The 20,775-nt window shown below is 49.5% G+C and overlaps 1 protein-coding gene across 8 annotated transcripts in view; it reads right to left on the reverse strand.

Moving 5' to 3' along the window:
* Lrrk1 (leucine-rich repeat kinase 1) overlaps window positions 1-20,775 on the reverse strand; it is a 135,403-nt gene that overhangs the window by 28,909 nt on the left and 85,719 nt on the right. For 7 of the 8 annotated variants that reach the window (XR_010052148.1, XM_063262481.1, XM_063262476.1 and 4 more), the window contains 14 exons: window positions 20,272-20,498; window positions 18,704-18,831; window positions 18,444-18,607; window positions 16,882-17,019; window positions 14,636-14,748; window positions 12,792-12,868; window positions 8,499-8,628; window positions 7,785-7,897; window positions 7,151-7,365; window positions 4,638-4,802; window positions 3,886-4,058; window positions 2,666-2,786; window positions 2,137-2,296; window positions 350-626 (listed from right to left, as the gene is read on the reverse strand). Coding sequence is in view for 7 of the 8 variants with exons in the window: in XM_063262481.1 (XP_063118551.1) it covers window positions 350-626; window positions 2,137-2,296; window positions 2,666-2,786; window positions 3,886-4,058; window positions 4,638-4,802; window positions 7,151-7,365; window positions 7,785-7,897; window positions 8,499-8,628; window positions 12,792-12,868; window positions 14,636-14,748; window positions 16,882-17,019; window positions 18,444-18,607; window positions 18,704-18,831; window positions 20,272-20,498 (2,201 nt within the window). In the remaining variant the exon portion in view is untranslated. Of the gene's footprint in view, window positions 1-349; window positions 627-2,136; window positions 2,297-2,665; window positions 2,787-3,885; window positions 4,059-4,637; window positions 4,806-7,150; window positions 7,366-7,784; window positions 7,898-8,498; window positions 8,629-12,791; window positions 12,869-14,635; window positions 14,749-16,881; window positions 17,020-18,443; window positions 18,608-18,703; window positions 18,832-20,271; window positions 20,499-20,775 lie in introns of those variants that run through there. The other variant, XM_039112688.2, reaches the window with a different exon arrangement.

Consider the following 20,775-nt stretch of genomic DNA (forward strand, 5'->3'; position numbering starts at 1 on the left):
GAAAGTGCATTCTGAGTCTGTGTAACTGACATGCGTGTCCATGTCATAGATTCTTTTTATTCATCATATAACCAAGCCAAGATCTGCTCCAAGGGGAACTCTTCTTGCATATTTTTCTAACCGATTTCAATAAGTGGATTTCTTCCAACCGCCCCAAGAGTAGCCCATGGCACCAGATACTGGATCATCAATGTGGGGACCTTTGTCTTCCCTCCTGCTGTCCTATGTCGGGCAACTGGATATCCCCAGGATCTAGTTATCTTGGTAGTAGTAGCCCTGGAAATCTTAGGCCTCCAGTATCCTCAAGACCCCATTCCTCTCTTCAGCATAGCCCAGCCTGTGGACTTACCTGTCATTGGCAACCGGAAGGGCAATCTCGAACTTGGCAAGGAACTGGAAGTATTGCTCCTCCGTCTGCTGCGTGAAGCCTGTCCCCACCAGCAGCATCCTGAGGTCCTCTGCTCGGATCACCCCATTCTTCGCCACCGACCGCGAGCCCTTGATATTAAAGATCCTCTGTAGGCATTCAGAGAGCCAGATGGGATCCAGGAAGTAGAGATTCCTTAGGCCATGGCTCGTGTCTGGGAAGTGCAGCAGGGTTCCGGTTTCTATGAGGAAGCTGATGGCTGCAAAGAGGGAGGGAGGAAGTTGTGTCAGAACCACATAAGGACCCAAGGGGACTCAGGATGAAGCCAATATTTCTGCCATGCCAGGCCCATCGGATGGTGGGCAGCTGGAGCCTGGTGACATCCTGTGACTCTTGCCAATATCCTGAGCTGATGGCCAGGCAACTACAAGTAGTCTTTGTTCTCAGACTTAGTATCTGGAAATTTCACCACTTGATGAAATGTACTCGTGATCCTCCGAAAGCAACACTTGAGCCCGCTTTCACAGTTCCCCGTAGGCACTTGCTGAGCTGCGTGAAAAATGTACTTTGTCTTATGTACATGTTCCTAACTGAGCTCTTATCCCGTGAGTGTCCCTTTTATGGTCTATTTATTGCCATGTTTAAAATGTTTGTGCATCTGGGATAATTTTGCTGTCTAAAATGACCCTCAAAAACAGGGCTAAAAGGTTGTCTAGTGTTTCCAAGTGCAAGACTGGGATTTATAGAGAAACTACGGCATTAGATAAACAGTGTTGAAGCAGAAACTATATAAAGGCCACTGCATGAGCTAATAATAATTCAGCAATACCTGTTAAGTCATTAAATAAGATATATGTGTTGGTTAGTTCTTGTTTACTTGATACAACCCTGAATCACCTAGAAGAATCTCAGTTGAGGAGTGATCTACATCAGTTTGGTCTGTGAGAGACTGCCTTGATTATTAATTGAAATTGCCCATTGTGGGCGGCACCATTCCCTAGACAGGGAATCCTAAATAATATAAAAAAAAGAAGGAAGCTACAAGAAACTGAGCCATCAGCCTGCAGAAGTCTGTTTGTCTCTCTTTCCTCTTGACTATGGATGTGATGTGACGAGCTTCCAGGATTTCTGCTTTGACTTAATCTCAGTGATGGACTGGAACCTGGAACTGTAAGCCAAGTAAACCCTCTCCTCCTCTAAGTTTCTGTGGTCAGGGCATTTTATCACAACAAATGAAAGGAAACCAGAACAGAGTCATGTGTGAAACAAGGTCATTGACTGCTTCATTGATGACAGTGTGACCAGAAGTAGGCAAGAACCTAACCTTATTTTTCACCAGGAGCAGTGGTCTGTATCCGACAATGCAGTAGATAGCTGTGGTGACATTTTGGATGCTAACCACCATGAGCAGTAAGAACTGGTTGTAACTGTTTTTTAACCTAGTTATTTTCCTGGACCAAGGTCCTGGAGGGTGGTGACCAGTTCGATTTGTGCCTACGTGTGTCCTCTGCAGGGTAGTTGCCATGTTCTCTGTCCAGTGGAAAAGGGGCAGGTGGAGGGGAGGCAGCAGGGAGAAGTGGAGGGAGGCAGCAGGTAGGCAGGCAGACACCAGGAGGTGTTGAGCGCTGTCATGTAAACCTGCTAGCCTGCTGTGCTGAGGGCCCAGGTGGAGATGTGGTGACCAAGAGCCTCCCAGGTGTCTCGCCCCACCTTCTGCCAGCCTCCGGTCCCCTATACCTATGCTCCCTGGGTACCCACTCCTGGCCTACCAGACTGCAGGTCCTCATAGTCTTTGATGTCATTGCCAGGCGTCTGCTCCACCAGCTGCTCCAGCTGCCTGTCCGTCAGGTACTGTACTTGATCTTCCAGGCTGCGGCGCTGTTGTTCAGCCAGCACAGCCTCCTGTAGGCTTATGTAGCTCCTGGGGATCTGGGTGCAGGTGGGGCAAAGATGGGCCTCTCAGGTGTAAGGAGTATGTGTCGCCTGCACCAAAACTCCCCACTATCATCCCACTCTATGGTCTTAGGACCAGAAGACATGTCTTTACGGCATTAGAACTGCAAACACGTCTCAGAGCATGGCTTTGCCCCACCTCAGGTGGGGGACAAACGTACAAGGTCACAGCAGATCTAGTCATGCCAGGTCTATTGTGAGAGCCGCTGATCCTTCCCTGCTCCCACCTGGAACTACTGACCTTAAACACAGACATGTGCCTTACAGCAAGGAAGGGGACAGAAGCGTGGATCCCAGTAGTGGGAAGCAGGACCCTCTGACCCGACTGCGTGCGGGGACACTCACCAGCCTGCCAGCGAGTTTTTGACAGCCGATAGTGCTGCCCACGTCCTTCATGTTGCACGTGACATGGAAGATCAGTTGCCTCAGCCCCTCCTGCCCTTCCAGATTCTTGCAGGAGATCTCGCTGTATGTGCAAACACTGGGGCTCAATCGACATGCCACCTCTTTGCTTCAGGGCGCATAACATCCCAGTTTCCCTGGAGATTTGTCCCAAATGGTGACAAACCTCGAGAAGTCATTAAAAGAGAGAATAGGAAGGCTTTGGGGGCCTTTCTCTGTGCACAGCCCCATGCTGGATGTCCTATAGCATGCCAGTTTGGTCTGTCTTCCCAATAGACTGAATTCACAGAGGAAGAGTAAGGCCCAGAGGTACTGGGCTTCCCAAGGGTGTTAGCTTGGAAAGATATATGCTTGTTGAGGCTTTGACTATGAACCAGCCAGCACTCCTGCTATTGAAGACCCTTCCAAGTCTTTCTTGGGGCATACCAGGGGTCCCCCCGCCCCCAAATCCTGATGTTGCATTCGAGTCAGGCTGACCTGTGTCCCAGCACCCATGCCATCACACCCAGAGTGAGGGAATCCAAGAGTAGCTGAAGCAACACCCATTTAGTCTGCTCAGGGATTCTCACTTCTGTTACTGAGCCTCAGATGCATGGTCTGAGCGTCACAACCCTGGCAAGGTGGTGGCCACTGACAAGAGGTTAACTGAGCAACACAGCCAGGGTAGCCATTCTCCTCAGCACCAGACCGCCCTGCCTCACACTCTGCAGCTGCTTCAGACGTAGCAGCTGTCTCAGATCTAGTTAGAGCCAACACAAGGACTGGGATGTTGGTCCTTGATCTGAAAGTACTGTGGACAGTGCTCACATTCACGTGTCTTCGTTCCAGGGGAGCTGTGTGCTCTAGGCACTGGCCCTGATGGGAGGAGAGAGCCCAGGAAGGAAGGAAGGAAGGAAGGAAGGAAAGAAGGAAGGAAAGAAGGAAGGAAGGAAGGAAGGAAAGAAGGAAGGAAAGAAGGAAGGAAAGAAGGAAGGAAGGAAGGACAGACAGTTATGGAGTCTGGAGACCCTGTCTCTCTCTAATCATCCAATGGGTCATCCCCTGCTCACGGTGCCACCCTCTGTCCAGAGGAGCCTGTCTCATACACGTGACAGATCCCAGGCAGGATGGGATCTTAGTGATCCCGTCTTGTAGTGGCAAGAGAGAGAGTAGACGATACTCACTGCAAGTGTTTGAAAGTGATGTCTGGGAATCCTGTAGCTCTGGACCCCGATGGTGAGCGGCAGAGGGCCAGCACGTAGGCACGCAGTGTTGCGATCCTCTCTACTCGGAATTTAGCTTCGATAAGGTCCAGATGTGTCCCAACCACCAGCACAACGGCGTTTGGGGCCTTGGCCTGAAACAGAACCCCACAGCTAAGCCCTGTATCTTTGCTCTGAATAAAGAGTGGAGAACAGTTTCCTCAACGTGCAAGTGTGCCAACCTTGGATGTTAGTGGTCCATGCTCAGCCACCCTCCTGTGGACTCTAAGATCATGGGTCCATTATGAACTGAGGGGCACGGACTCTTATGAACTGATCTGCTTCATGCAATGTGTTTAGCCCATGGAGAGGGAGACCTGGTCCTTCTGTCTACTGAGGGAGAAGCCTGTGTCAGGCCAATGGCACCTTTACACGGAGAGGGAGTACTGCCTGCCTTGCACACACAAGGTTATAGGGTTTAAGGTAAATAAGGGTATAGCAAGCACACTGGGCCCTCAGGCCCAGGAGGCCTCTGGTTCTTGATGTGAAAATCAACCAAGAACCAAGTCGTGGGGCTCCCCACAGTTGGAAGACATTGGGCCCTCTGGGGGGAGCCCTTCAACAAGAATAGAGTCTTTTCCTTGTGTGGTCCCTTTTCTCTGTAGTCCGCACAGCACTTCAGACCACAGAACTGTGGGAGGCTGGGACCCGAACTCTAGAGGGTGGCTCCTTACCTCAATGTTGAGAAGCCAGAACTGGAGGTTGGCCACAGCTTCTTCCCCCAGGGCCAGGTTCCAGACCACCACATATAGGGCCTTATCTGTGAAGAAGCACTGATTGACTGTGGCCATGCTGGCAGGGCCCCCGATGTCCCAGACGTTGAACTCCACAGACTCAACCTACTTGAACAATAAGACACAGAAAGGGGCATTTGAGTGACCACAGAGGCAAGGAAATTACAATGAAATGTACAACTTGTAATGGATCTGGAAAAGTCATGGCTATGGGAAACATCCAGGCTCCGGCGTGTCTTAGGAATTAACAATCCTGACCAGGGAATCCAGCCCAGCGGCACAAAGGTAGACGTCTGGGGGCTTCTATGTGAAGCTAACAGAGCAGGGTATCTGAGGAGATCGTGGCCTGCTGTGTTAGTTATCTTAGGCTTCCCACAGTTGGAAGACATCTGGTTGCAGGAGGGCCCCCACTTTGACATCATGGCTCCCACCCTCTGTGCAAGGCCCATATGGAGGAGGAGGCGTCCCAGAACTCATGTAGGTCAAAGGTTAGAGGCCACCAACGAGGATGGGAAACTTCTCCCACGTGAGAATCCAACAACAGGAACTGGACTGCCAGGAAGGCTGTGTAAATGGTCTCTCTGTCACTGCATGAGCTCAGAGCTGGCGGAGAAACCGAGGCTGCAGTTAGCCATAGCCAGGAGTCATTTCCATGAGGCAGCATTTTGGCCTCCAAGGCATAGACAGCATGCTGACCTGGTTTTGTACAAAGATGAAGCAGACAGCTGTTCTCAGCCAGCTAAAGGTCAGCCGCACAGAGGGGGATGGGCTTCGTTGCTCACAAGAGCAGCGTCAGCCTTTAATGTGAAGGCGGGGGCTTTCATGCCGTCCACCCCTCAAGCCTGGGCGCCTATTCACTGAAGAGCAGCTGGGAGCAAAAGTGACTGACTCACTGTCAAAACAGTAAAGCCAAGGGGACTGTAGAAGATTCTGGTTATTCTAGAGAACTTTCAGACGTGAGTCAGCTAGTCACTCCCTGTCTGCTCTGAGTGGGCCTGGTATTCATTATCTCCGTGTTCTGAACCGAGAAGACAGGACCCTGTTTTTATTTTTATTCTGGGTGCTGGGGATTGAACTCATGGCCTTGCCCATGCTCAGCACAGGCTGTCCCACTGACCCGTCCTTCTGGTCCCAAGGTCCCCATTCTTAAGAGGACCAGCTCCACCGTACATTAGCTTACACCTTCAACCTAAAGGCTCCATTGCTCAAACTGGATTTCCCCGATTTGGAAGGGGGTTTTATGGGAGAAACTCTGCAGTCAAACATACCGCTCATTGTACTGGGTTTGGAGAAGAAAACCATGCCCCGGCTGGACATGGCTTCTCAGCTTTCTGCCCTGTAAACCTCTCTCTACCCTGGATCCCAGAGTTATCGCAGGCAGACAGAATCACGTGTGTGACAGATAAGTGTGGCATTGTCTGGCACTCAGGGTAGAGCTGCTGTCTGTGTGTTCTTTGGATGGAATGCTGTTACAGTTTGAGTTTGAAATGCCTGCTGGAGGTCTCTGTCTTGAACACTTGGTCCTCTGCTAGTGAAACCTCAGGAAGTTCTAGGAACTTAGGGAGGTAAGGCATACGTACAGGAAGTAGGTCACTAAAGGCGGGTCCTTGGGAGAATATTATCTGGCCACTTCCTGTCACTGCCTGCTTCCTGTCCCCCATGATGTGAACAGCTGTCCTTATCACACACTTCAACCACTGTCATGATGTTCTTCTGCTCAATACAAGGGGCCAAGCAACCATGGACTGAACCCTCTGGGACCACAAGCCGAAGTACACGTGCTCTCCTCTAAGTCGTCCCTGCGCGGTATTTCATACTTTGGTCCTAACACAACATAACAGTAGCTAGCATGAGTGGCATGCCTGAGACCCCAGGCTCTTCTCTGCTTCAAAAGGTTAAAAAACAAAAGTTTACTTCTACCTGCTTGGTCCTGAGTGGAAGCGAGGGTGATGAACGGGTTGGTGAAAAATTCATTTTAAACATTTACTGGAACTTTTGGAAAACTCAACGAAAGCAGGCATCAGGAAGGGGGCGTGGATCCTGGGATGCCTTCCTGCTCTGCTTTTAAGGGAGTTTGGATGCTGAGGTATCTCTCACTGCCTTCCGTGGTATTTTGTTCTTAGTCCCAGGGGAGCTCCACCCTCGCCTATATGAGTCTACGTCACTGAGGCCAGGTTTGAAGCCTGAGAAAATGTTCATTAAAAACCCCGCAGGGGAATCCAACAGACAGTCAGGTCAAGAACCCCTGGCCAAGAGCCTTGACTCCATTCTGATAGAAAGACAGCGAGGTCATGGAAAGAACAGACTTGTCGATCTTGGCAAGAGCTGGTCCAGAGCAGCACAGAACATCTTGGGCCTTGGACTCAGAAGGCCCAGGATCTCCAGGGGAACAGAGAACAGCCCATGGGGAGGTCCTTCCCGCCCACAGGGACTGCATGTCCACCATTCTTCACCTTGGCTTTGGAGCCTGCTGGTCTCTGGAGCTCCCACTTGGTGGTCCTGACAGTGGCTTCGCTGTGTGCTGGCTGCGGGGCCTTCCCTGTCTGTAAGATCTCCAGGAGTGTGGACTTGCCCTGGCGTGGGGGGCCCACGAGGATCATCTTCATCAGTTTACACTTCTCTGCTTTGCGCAGCTGAGCACGCAGGAAAGACAGCGTTGCTTTTGGGCCTGTGAGAAGTCAGAGGAGGAAAAGAGTGGGCGCCCCGGCTGGTGTAGAAAGGGAAGGCACCCCCATGTTTTAGGAGGCCAAGTTCCATCCCAAAGGGACCATTTCTATAAGTTGCAAGGAAAGATGTTTGGGTCTTAGTGAGGGAAGGGACGATAATAACCACCCCAAAGCTTAAGTGTGAAAGTCAGGACTCAAGGATGACATCTGGCCGCCTTAGTTGGCATAGTTTACTACCTAACTGTTTTTAATCATGTCACCGTGGGTAGCTGCTATGTTGGGGCCAGTTTCTCAGCATCTCCCCAAACCATGAGGCTGGAATTGGGTTCGTTTACCTACTAATCCCATTCTTAAAACTCACCAAGGGAACGTCAGTTATCTTTCTAAGGTTGCGAGTGGGACAGAGCGGAGGAGCCCCTACCTTCTTTCCTGACCTCTGCAGGCACGTTGCCAATGTTCAGATCTTCAATGTCCAGTTGCCAGAGGTTTCCCAGCTGGCCTAGCTCCGGAGGGAGCTCTCGGAGACCAGGGTTACTGAAGTGAACAAGTCAGCGTGAGGGAAATGCATTCGTGGACACAGGCCTATGGCTCTCATAAGCCTTCCCAGTCTGTGGTGACCACTGTCAAGCTCCACTCCAAGACACATGCCTTAGGCCTTAATGTCAATGTTCCATTAAAACACTAAACCCACCATGGCCCCTGCAGCATCAGGAATGATAACATTAGTGCTGTCTTTTGTGGGTCCCCACAGCTTCAGACAGGGTCCCCGTCCAACACATGCCCCACTCTTTTACTACTACTAAGATGGCCGCTACTTCCTCTTACAAGACTCTAGATTTTCAACCTTAAGGCAACACATTCTATGGCACTCAAGTTTTGCATGCTGCTTCAGGCCTGACAGGAAGGACCTGGCACACCATAAAGTTCAGTACACGAAGGGGTCAGGGATGTAACTGTTCTCCTCGCTGTCGTTCAGTCAAGCAGCAAACTATGGCTATCCATCCTCCTCCCTCCACCTTCCATACCCAGTCTGGAAACCCAGCTATTGCTTCTCAGATGGGCCTTCTGCCTGGTCCCTCTCCATGAAAGGAAAGACTTCTGTCTCACAGGGCTGCTGCCCTCAACACCAACTTACTTGCCCAAGTAGAGCTCTGAGAGGTTCTTCAGCAGGCAGACTGACGGAGGAACTGCATCAAGATGGTTGTCATTCAGACAAAGGACCTCCAAAGACTCGCTTAGAAAAGCTGGGAATTCTAGCACGGACGCTGCGAAGAAAAGTCAAAAGAGATCATGTTTCTCAATGGTTCTAGGTGACCACAGTGTGGAGATGTTGTGCAAATGGCTGTGATGTCTGGAGAGCGTGTTGGGAAACCAACAATGCTTATCTCCCTGACCTGTCGATTCTAATTCTCCAGACACCCTTATGCACATGTGACCAAGAGGGTGACACTCCATGACATACTGCTTGCAATAGCATAGACTCGAGACAGTGACACATGTTTCATTGCTATATGTCCACAGGGGACTAAACACTGGAAGAACATGCAATGCTTACAAAGCACAGTGAAGGTCACATGTATGTGTGTAATGTGGTGGTTTCTGAAAACTTGGAAAAGCCAGCTGCAGAACCATGTCCCTAAAATGGCTTAATGGTGTGACAGAAAATGTCTGCAGATATGCACACATGTATTATCCTAGCATATGAGTGTTACATATGTGCATGCACATACAACACACATGAACGGACACATGTACATGCATCCATGTTACACAAACTCATAGTTACTTCTAGAGAAAGAACTTACTAGAAGGGCAACTACTCACTTTGTTTTAAAATATGCAGTAGTGCTAATCAACAAAGAAAAATATTAGGGGCCAAGGTTTTTTGTTTGCTTTTTGTTTTTTAATGTTGCTTAAGATGTTACTACTCTAGAGACCAGCCATCTCTTTAGTATTCGAACAAGTTCATTCATGGGTCTAATTATGAGATTACCATTAAGATCACGTCACACTTGCCGTTTCCACAGCACCAGAGCCTTTGTGTAGAGAAAGAATGTCATACAGAGCTCGGAAAGGCACATTAATGGGATTCAGGGGTTTAGGCTACAGCAGGGTCTCTGAGCAACCTTTATCCTCCCCTTACTCCCTCCTCCGACAAACAAGGATAATGGACAGGATATCGCATTGGAAACCAGGGAATCCAAGATGCATGCACTGCCTCCAAGTCCCCTGCTGGGATGCTCTGCCAGCCGCAGAAGATGTAGCGGATGGAGAAGGCAACATTGTTTTTATGTAGCGGATGGAGAAGGCAACATTGTTTTTATGTAGCGGATGGAGAAGGCAACATTGTTTTTATGTAGAGGATGGAGAAGGCAACATTGTTTTTATGTAGTGGATGGAGAAGGCAACATTGTTTTTATGTAGAGGATGGAGAAGGGTACATTGTTTTTATGTAGAGGATGGAGAAGGCTACATTGTTTTTATGTAGAGGATGGAGAAGGCAACATTGTTTTTATGTAGAGGATGGAGAAGGCTACATTCTTTTGGAGGGCTGAAATCACGTTGGGTTACGGAGATCTCCCTCCCTCCCTCCCTCCCTCCCTCCCTCCCTCCCTCCCTCCCTCCCTCCCTCCTTCAGTGACTAGCATCTCATCACCCATGGAGCAGCAGTACTGATGGTCATAGGGTAACCTGGCCTCAGAGACCGTTCTGGGAGAGATGATGCCAGACCACTAAGATGAACACTTAGGAAACCCTGCCCAGCTCACTGGGCTGTTAGCAGGATTCCCTGCAGCTGTGGAAATAAAGTTGCGGCAAGCTTGCCAAGGCGACTTTGTCCCAGCCCTTGCCCTGTAGAAAGATGTTCAAAAGTGCTCTCTTTCCCCCTTCCAATGAAACGGCTTCACATTTTTCCTGGGAGGGCAGCTAATGGGAGAAGGTGTGCTTTCTTGCCCAGCAAGGGAACACGGAGCAGCTGGCCATGGGGCTGGCCAAGTCTGCAGTTTCACCCTGGTGTTTATGAAGGCTCCTTAAGTGACGGATGAGGGGAATAGTCTCAGAACGCAGGCAACACCTGTCACACCCCCAGCCAACTGGTGAAAACGGTGGAAACCGGATTGGAGAGAAGACAGCTCGAGGTATTTATGAGCTGTTATTTATTCAAGTTATTTATGACCGACTCCACTCGTCTGAATTTTACCGTAAAAACGATCATCCAAATTATTTTTGGACAAGGCAACTGAACAAATATGACTGACTGAATGTACGTAAACCACCCTGGAATTTAACTGTCCATGTGCAAACAAGTCGTCCTTTATAGATAACTCTTTACCCCAGGGTCAGCCTCCCTGAGAGAAGGACGCTACTGAGAACGAGGGCTGGCAAGGCCATCTTTGCCTTCATTCACTCAAGGGTGGCCCTCAACATTCCAGACGCAATTGAAAACTCAGGAGGTCTTTGTCATTTACCAATGCCATGACTCCCTCTGCCAGGTAGCCTTTCAGGTTGTGCCCTCAACTGGCTGCCAGCTCACTCCACTGAGTCTCTCGCTGTGCAGCTTCACCTTCCTATGTAGTCATTTCCATAGGCTGCTGCTGACCCCACTAAGCGATGTGACTACTTTCCGGTGTCATTGCCCTGGGCCCCAGAAGGATCCCACATGTTCGAGTGGAAGGCAGGGCACACAAAGTTGGCCACCAGCAAGTGGTTCAAGTGGCTGTGATTGTTCCCAGCCCATGCTCCTGTCCACCATCCTACTTGTCACCAGGGAGGACATGGTGTTTGCTTCTCTTTGTTTCCAAGTGAGATCCCTAGATCTGCACTCAACTCTCCAGGGCTGAGGGGCCTTCATTTATAAAGGGCCCAGCTGCACTGAAGGATTGCTCAGTGGGCTACTTGCCTAGCGTGCCTGAGGCCTTGGGTTCTAGACTTGCCTCCAGGAAAACAAAACAGAACAAAGCAAAAAGGCCCCATTATGAAAATTCATAAACTGCACTTTCCTATTACCATGACAATAATATATCTCTGTATCTGTCTCCTGAATGTCTGGATCTATTTTTCCAAACTCAATTATTTGTTGCCAATTTCTTTCTTATGAGGTTGTCATGTTCACAGCTTATAAATCATAAGCATTTTTGCATATTAGGGACTTGTGTGCCAACCTGTGTCACAGTGATGTCTATAGAAAGTAATTCTCAGAATGTTTGCAGTAAGCCTTTGTCTGTAAGGTTTTTTGCATAATAAAATTAGCTAGTTTTTGCAAAGCCAATATTTAGGGCTTTTAAAAAAATGACTTTCGAGGGCAGGGTGCCCCACACCTATAGTCTTAGCACATGGGAGGCTGAGGCAGGATGATAGCCACTGAGGCTCCAGAGTGAATTTCCAGGCTAGCCTAGGTTAAAGTGTGAGACCATTTATACAAATAAAATGAAAAAGATTTCCCAGTCTGCTTTTAAAGGTTTTCCTCATGTCCTCTAGACACATACACATAGACACACACAGACACCCACACATAGAAACACACCTGCATGCACACAAGCACACAGGCATGCATATGCACAGAGGAGGCCTGATTGTTTACCACAGGGCAGAGTTTCCCTGAAGGACAAAATGTTTTTCCCAAGGAATTGCTCACCCCGTACTAGCCTTGTGAAAGAAAAAACATAAACTTTAGGGAAAGTTCTACTTCTGGAGCCCTGGGAAGATCCCCATGCAACTGGCCTATGGCCAGTGTGGCTGTGGCCTCTGATGGCTATCAGACGATGTCAGTACAGCAGAAAGGACTGGATAACATTGATCCTGCCCCAGAGGTGGACTCCCACAGTCTGTGTAGAAGTCTGGCTCTGTCACATGAACCAGAACTAGTCAAGAACACTGAGTTGATGCAGAAGCCCGGGCCCTCCATCCTGAGACAGGATCTTTGGAAAGAAGCAGTTAGGTGTACATGAGTTCATGAAGGTAAGCTCTTCATGATGGAAGAATCCTGTTAGGAGAGACTCTCCACCATGTGGACTGAGAAGATGACTGCTAGCAAGTTAGAAAGCCCAGGTTCTCTCAGACTCAACCACAGATGCACCCTGAAATGGCTTCCAGCCTGTGAGGAACTGTCTATCCTGTGAACCACTGGTCTATGATGAGTGAGGCCCATGTGAAGCCTCAGTTTCCTCATGAGCATCATAGATGACATTTCCTACTTTCCGTGAGGACTGAGACTCTTGTGTATAGAGTTTAGGACAGTTCTCTGTACGTGGCAGATAACTATTAGCATTGTTGGACTCCAGATGGGGACACACACAAGGGACATGTGTTAACAGTCACCATCTACACTGGCAGATCTTTCAGCTGACCACGAACATCTCTGTAATTCCAATCGGGAAAGGGAAAGGAAAGCCCAACAAATGTCTCGAGGTCTCCCCAACCCAGCACAAACCTGTCTCAGTTCCAGAACGCTGGCGCCCTCTGGTGGTAAAAAGGGAGATCCGCTTTGTTTTAAGCCCATCTTCATTTCTGTGGAGGGGGAAAAAGAACACTCAGAAATTTGAGGCCACGAATGACAAAGACACAGAGTGTATTACCTCTGACTACATAAAACAGAACCACGAAGAAGGCAGTAAATTCTGTCAGCAGGTGCTTGGGCCTTCCTGCAGTTTGTCTGAGGGAACTCAGGTACCTTCTGAAAGAAGCCAGTAGAAAAGATAATTGAATGGCCACAGGCATTAGTCTCACATTCTTAGGTTTTCTAGCTTCAGGCAGGTGCAGGCACTCCTGTACTTGGTGTTCTGGTGGTTGGTACATTGCCACGGGAGAATCTGCCTTTGGGTGAGTGTTCTGCTCGGCAGTTACAGAGTTACTGTTGCCAGCCAATGACCCCAGGGGCCTGGACTCTCCAGGGCTCACTTTCAACTGTTCGCCTTTCATTGGGTGGATACATTTTATTTCACCTAGTAGCTGGTAAGGAATTTATAGACTTCTAGTCTAGGCTGAGGTGAGAGACAGGATGTTCGGGAGCCTGGAACAATTACAGATGGAAGATACAGCTCCCCGACTGCATGCTGTTGCCTGGAATCCTTAGCTCTGGACTCTGAACTGGGAATATGTGTTGGAATACTCCGTTGTGTACCTGTTCCCTCTTCCTGGAGGGGAGAGAGAAACTTCTAAACCTCAGGACGCTTGGGAAGATTATACCACTCATAAGCCCTCAGCCCCTACAGGCTGTGTAACGCCACCGTCGCTAGAGAAGAAGAGATTCTTTGGCAAAGCGGCCTATGAGGTGGGCAGGATGCAGCGTTTGTGGATTGGCACCTATGCTTGGGACGCCCCTGACTCACCCAGAGTCCTGAAAGTAACCCCAGCACAGTCATCCTTTCTTCAAGCTGGACTGGATGGGACTGCGTCTGTGCTCTGACACCAAGTGTCCCATAAGGGGAAACATGTTTGGTCCTTTCTCCCCAGGAGAAGTCACACAGTAGTACCCTTAATCCAAAAGTTTAGAACCCAGGTGCCCCCTCCCCACAAAGGCTAACCCTGAGAGTGCTGGTGTGGTTCAAAGGAGAACATTCCAGACCTGACCTCAGAGCTACGTCGGGTGTGCCAAAAATGCTGTGTGGGTGGGGACACATGACATACATGTAAGTGTGTATTTAGCTTTGGATCCCATCTCAGGATGTCTGGGATATAACCAAATACTTCAAAAATCCCAGAGACGTCTAAAACTTGAAAGCCTTTTGATCCTAAGCATTTTTGAATAAGGGACATTTATCAACCAGGGTCTTTAAGAAAGTCTTATGTTGGTATGAGCTCTTTAAGATGGGCCCTAGTCTAATAAGGATGGTGTCATAAAAAACAAAAAAGTCAAGAGAAAGATCATGGAGATGTATGGGGATGGCCACTTTCTTATCTGTTACTCAGAATGGGATTTCTCTGTGTAGCCCTGGCTGTCCTGGGATTCCATCTGTAGACCAGGCTGGCCTCGAACTCAGAGATCTACCTGCCTCTGCCTCCCAAATTCCCAAGGAAGTGAGCGCCACCACTTCATTGATGCTTTAACAAGTCAAGGAGGGAGGTCTCAGGAGACACCAGGCTCGATGACACCCTGGCCTTAGACCTGCAGCCTCCATAACGGTTTTGTCACAGGAGAATTTCATTCCACCCTAAGTGGGATACAGCAGCCTGGCTCCTCACCTCCTGCTCAACACAGTTACACACATATCTGGGGACATGGGGGCACCATCCGCAGTTCTATATACATCAGGAATAAAGGGGTCCCCTGCTTACTTGCCAAGTTGGTTTCTGGAGAGGTCCAGGGTCTTGAGTTGTCTGCAGGTCCACTTCTCATGATGTGGCAGTGACAACAGCAGGTTTCCCTGTAACCTCAAGAACATGAGGGCCTGCAAGAGGGAGGAGAGCGGGGAAGGATGATGCTAAACATGGAAAGGGAGAAGTAGTCATGACCAAGCAGGCTCCCTGTCAACATACAGCCAAAGATCCCAGCCTACTTCTACCTACGAAACTCCCCAAATCCTCTCAGGCAGAGATGAACACTGCATTTGGACTTTCCCTCAAGGCCAATGAGAACTGTAGGCTAGAAGGGGCGTAAAGGCCTGAGGCCAAGATTCTTAAGAGTCATGGTTTAGTGGTGTCTTCCCAGAGCACAGAGAGTACACTTGGGCAGCTCCAGAGAGCCAACAAGACAATGGGTGATCTGCCTTAGCCACATGTCCTCATGAGTCCAGTATGGGTTCCCTGGGGTCCCCACATGGGGGACTCATCCCTGTGAGCCTTGCTACTTGCAGGCCCACGGAGTGACCTCAGTTGTACAGTATGGGATCTCCACATACATGATTCATCCCCATGCCTTGCTGTATGCAAGCCTACTCGGGCCCTACTCACTCGGAGAATGTCTTTCTTAATAGAGCAGCAGAGACATACCTTGCCTCTTGGTGACATCATCACTGATCCACCTACAGTCGTCAGGCCCAAGAGGCCCACCACATGGCTGTACCACATTAGGCCCCTTATGTGCTTTGGTTTCCCTTATGGAAGGGCTGATGCCATGATCGGCTTCGGCCAGAATGATTGCCACCCTCTGCATTTCTATAAAAAGCTTCCCCAAGTGATTAGCCTAGGGCTTGGACCAGGATATGAAGTCCTGCTCAATTCCCAGTGAGGAGAAAGAGACCAGGGGAATTTCACGGAACATAGAGCTGAGATTCAAAGAGACTCCATCCCCCCTAGGTGCTGGTGTGAGAGACAGACTCAGAACAGGGACATGGTAAATGAATGGGAAGAGCACATGGCCAGCCAGCCTCTGTGGGTTCCAGTGACCTGGGCCATTCAGAAGCACTCCAGTTTCTCCTAACCGTGAGTGAATACTGGTGGGTCTCTTCCTTTGTCCTGTGTTTGCTTGGGGGGGTCTATGACTCGATAGCCCCTCTTTTCTGAGATGTGCACACTGAAGGAATGCTTGCTGTCTCTTGGTATTCTGGATGATCTGAGCAGCGTGTCTGGGAAGGTCAGGGGCTGTATCTGAGTGTTCAAACATGGTCACATTTTCCAGGCAGTGTGGCCCATGAGTCCACCACCGGGCCCTACAGGAGTTCCCTAATGCTTTTGGAGAACACTTAGCAATTCCTTGTTCTGGGCCTCATAGGGCCTCGCAGCCTGCCTGAAGACCCCAGGAAGGCCGTGATACACTGCTGTAGGTACAAAGTCTCTCTCTAGGTACAACGTTTGTGGTGCTCAGTGGGATCTCTGGAGGCCAGATGGAGTCTCTGTCTGGCAAGCTTCAAAGTTTTGACATGAAGGGCTGGTCCTGGAGCTCAGTGGTTGAGTTCTTTTGAGCTATACGTGAGGCTCTAGGTTAATTCTTCACTATAGCCAAAAGCAAATCAAAAGTTCTACTAGGAAGTCCTGAGTTTTGACAAGGAAGTTCTCTGAAGGTCCACATGTTAAAGGAACAATAAAGTCATCTACTCTGGTTCCCGGAGTTACTGGTAGGAATCTTTAAGAGCTGGGGCCTGGGAGAGGCTCATTGCTGGGGTGCCCTTGAGGAAGATATTGGGACTACACCTCTCCTGCTTCCCTGTTAGTTTAGGTCTAGGCTGTGAGGTTGTGAGGTGAACAGCTTGTTCTCCCATGATGCACTGCTTCACCACAGCCCCAAAAGCACTAAAACAACATGGTAGATGTATATACAGACTGATACTTCCCGAACCGTGAGCCAAGACAAGCCCCTTTCACACTGAAGCTGGTTGTCTCAGGGTGTTCGTTACAGTAATAAAAAGCTGACTAACCCAGGCAAACGAGCCCTTCCCTGGCACAGCTCTTCCCTGCTGAACATTCTCCCCCCGTCTGTCTTTGCTTAAGACCGTGCATGTCTCTGATAGCTGAACCTACCTACCCTTCGCATTTTCTCCTTACATGTCTTACAAACTCAGAGAAGGCATATAAATTCCCTGCGGCCCCCAAGTGATTCTTCTTACCACTGCTGACAGTGAGAAATGAAGGGCCATTGGACTTACATCAAGTTGGAAAACCCCCAGGGGCACCGCTTTCAGAGAGTTCTCGGAGAAATCCACGTCCCTGAGGTGGTTTTTCCAGAAGACGGCCATTTTGTCTGGCAGCGATTCCAGAGCATTTTTGGAGGCTTTACAACATTTCTAGGAGTTGGAGGAGAGGGGGAGAATAGTAAGTAGGCTTCTGAGTGTGGTGCTTCCCAGAAGTCTGTTTGTAAATTTGATGTCAGAGGAGAGGCTACTGGGACAAGGCTCTGGGGCCACAGTGCAGGGTGAGAAGAAGGCTTCCCATTCTCCGTGTCTGCCATCTTGCCCTGTCCTGCAGGGGCGGAGACAGAGTTTCCTAGGGGAGACAATGTGCTTACAGTTTCCTTTATCTCATTTGGCCATTGTCCTGGGCAATAACAGGCCAATTCAGAGCCACGCTCTGAAAGGGACACTGCTTTCCCCAAGTACGCGGCCAAACTAGAAATGCTTACTCTTTGGTTTGAAACCAACAGAAACGAAGTCCAAATATTCCTTATGTCATTCATCCGCTACAACTAGCCAGATTCCCGAGAAACAAAACCCTCATTTAGTCTGCAGAGCCGTGGAGACAGGTGCCTGAGTCTTCTCATTTCTCAATGCACGGGAGCGCTGCACCCGCTTTGGCATCTGTTGGTATGTATGTGTGTATCAGGGTTGGCATGCGTACATACGTGTACTTGTGGAGACCAAAGGTCAATGTTGGGTGTCTTTTCAATCGCACCCCACCATCTTTTATGCTGGACAGGGTTTCTCAGGGGAGCTGGAGCTGATCAACTGCCTAGACGGGCTGACCAGCCAACTGCAGGGATTCTCCTCTCCCCACCTCTCAAGTGCTGGGATTATAGGCACGTGTTGTCATGCCTGGCTTTTTAAAGTGTGTGACATGTATGTATGTATATGTGCTCACATGTGTGCATGCGGAGGTCAGGGGCCGATGTAAAGTCTCTCTCTCTGTTGCTTTCCACCTCATTTACCGAGGCCGGATCTCTCACTTGAACTCAGAGCTCATAAGTATGGTTGGTCTAGCTGGTTGCCTGGCCCTAGGTATCCTGTCTTTGCTTCTTGGGTGCTGGGCTTACATTTATGCCACCATATTTGCATAGCATTTATACGGGGGCTGGGAGCCTAATCACAGGTCCTTATGTCTGCACAGCAAGCACTTTACCTACTCAGCCATCTCTCCAGACCCACACTTAGCCTTTTTATTTTGTGGACTCTTGGGGATCAAACTCATGCTTCTGTGCAGAAGCTTTACCAAAGCAAGCCACCTTCCCATCCCGTGTGTCATCCCATGTCAGGGCCAAGCTGCTGTTTTACAAAACTTTGTAGTAGCTACAGTGTGTCCCTTAATCCCGAGCAGGTGGACTGGCTCACAGGAGTTACTGTTGCAGACAGCCTGATGCTGTGGGCCTCTCTACTCAGCTACAATGTGGAGGAACACCCATGGCATAAGGCAGGCACGCCATGCACAACCCCGAAGGAGACATGCGAGGGTGTAGAGAGCAGCATACAAACTCGACTCTGGCTTGTGTGGTACGAACCAGAGGGCAGGACCAGGGGTCTGGAAAGCTCTTGAGGCTGTTCCTGGAGACATTCAGATTGGTGAGAGACTTGAAGGAGTGCATAAATTGGACAGGGAGCTCCGTCAGTCTGTTGTCAGCTAGGTCGAGTTCCTCCAGCTTCCGCAGGCCGATCCAGTTTGTGGCTGTGGGGCGAAAAGAGTGCACACAGTCAAAGGCATCCCAGGCCTCACCGGCAAGAAAGTGGCTAATGGCAAGGGGTCATCGATGGAGATGCGTACCATTTTCTTCTTCAAACAACCGCTCCAGATAGTTTTTGGAAGCAGTCAGCCTTTCAAGTTTTGAGAGGTGCAAGAATCCAGGCGGGAGGTGGGACAGTTTGTTACTGGAGATGTCGATTTCAACTAACCTGGAGGCAGAGAGGAGGGATCAGAAGAGTAACAGCAGTGCTTAAAGATCTCTTGCTGGACAAGGCGTGTGTCTTCTCTCTGCACGTACTGTTTAAAAACTGAGTGGGATCATTCTGGGGCCCTTTTACTCGTTTGGTTAACTGTTACCACAGTGGAATCTGACTTTGGTGGTTCCTGATACTTCTGAACATCCAGGGATTAAAATCTCCATCCCTGTAAAACAAGCGGTGCCCTGGGACTGCCAAGAGCCCGTGGAGTAGGACTGCAAGCTTTTAGGGCTTGCAAATCCACCCATTTGACCCAGGATAAGGAGCCTGTGCAGGTAGCCTTTGCTTTTTATATTTTGGGTTTGTAAAAACTCATTTATGAGATTCAAGGACTAACCTCAAACTCTTACCAACGGTCTTGTCTCTTACAACATTTAAATCCCCAGTTTGTTTTAAAAATTATCCTGGTGTGCCTTGGCACCACCTTGGAGGTTAGAGCACAACTTTCAAGAGTTCTTTTTTTTCTTGCCAGCTATACATTCCAGGACATCAGGTTTGATAGCAAGCACCTCTACCCACTGGGAAACCTTGCCAGCCTCAGCCGTAGCTATGGCAGTCAGCTCAAGTCCTTTCTGCAATGAAGCCTGGTGGCTACAGGTCCTTAAAAAAATTCTGTACAGTCCTCTAATGGGTCATCTTGATTGTCAAACACTTCTGGGCATGTGTTGGAGGGACCATTCAGATCAGGTGACTTAGGATGGGAAGGTATTGAACATGTGTGGCACCATCCCATGGGTTGGGGGTTCTAGGCTGAGTACTAAGAAGCAGTTGTGTCTCTCTGCTTCCCGACTACAGACGCATCATGACCAGCTACCTCCTGACCCTTCAGCCATACCTGTCCCATTACGTTAAATTGTCTCCTTCAAACTGTGAGTGAGAATGAACCCTTCCTACTGTAAGTCATCAGGGTATTTAGCCACAGCAATGAGAAAAGTAATTGACAGATGTCCCTCCCTTCCCGGGCCACCGCAGGGCTCAGGGCTCTAGGAGAGTCGGGCAGAGACCAGTGTTCATGCACCACCACATTGCTGAGTTGACTGACCCTTTCCTCAGGCTCACCCAGTTATTTCTGTTGGGGGACACACTTCTACCAGCCTGGGAAGCTTCTAGCCACTGTCCTCTAATTCTGAGGAGGACACAGTTGGGTACTTTGAACAAACAGCTCTGCGTGGCTGTGTACAATCTTAGCCTAGACCTTCGGTTCAGACTTCTCCGGCTCCTAAGGGGTCAGAGATCTCGATAGCTGTGGTCTTGTGAGCTAGTGTTAGAGTGAGCAGTCTTTTAACTACTGCCACAAGCTAGTTTTCCAAAACAAAATCCAACCAAGGACCCTGTACGGGGGGTGACTCTGACAGGTGGACACAGAGGGCCTTGTCACACTCCTGGGCCCACCTGGAGCAGATGATTTCGTCCGATGATTGCACACAGGGCAGCTCCCCCAGGTGGTTGTTTGAGAGGTTCAGCTTCTTCAGATTGATCAGTCCCCAAGGAATGATGGAGGGGAGAGAAGACAGGCAGTTGGCAGAGAGGTCAAGCTCTGTGATCTGACAGGAGATGTCTAAGAGCCAGTCGAGGTCCACCCAGGGCAACTTAAGATGGGACCATTTCACACAAAGTGCCTGTGGTTGGACAACAAGGAACAGCACATAAGTCTGGGGAGTCTAGGCCTAGGGTGGGCCTTGAATAAAAGGTTCAAGTGAGGCTGTGTACCCACTGCAGCTAGAGCCCTGCCCTGAGAAACTGGGACCGTGTCTACCTTACCTCCCCAGCTTCCTCCATGGTAGCTGGCACAAGGAGGTGGTGAGTGTGCTCTGTACAAATCATCTGTTCATGGCTCCAAGTCACCTCCAGAGGTTATCAGTGGGCTCAGAGCCGACCCTTGAGAGCTGCACACCG

The sequence above is a fragment of the Rattus norvegicus genome, chromosome 1, assembly GCF_036323735.1.
Source record: "Rattus norvegicus strain BN/NHsdMcwi chromosome 1, GRCr8, whole genome shotgun sequence".
NCBI lineage: Eukaryota > Metazoa > Chordata > Mammalia > Rodentia > Muridae > Rattus > Rattus norvegicus.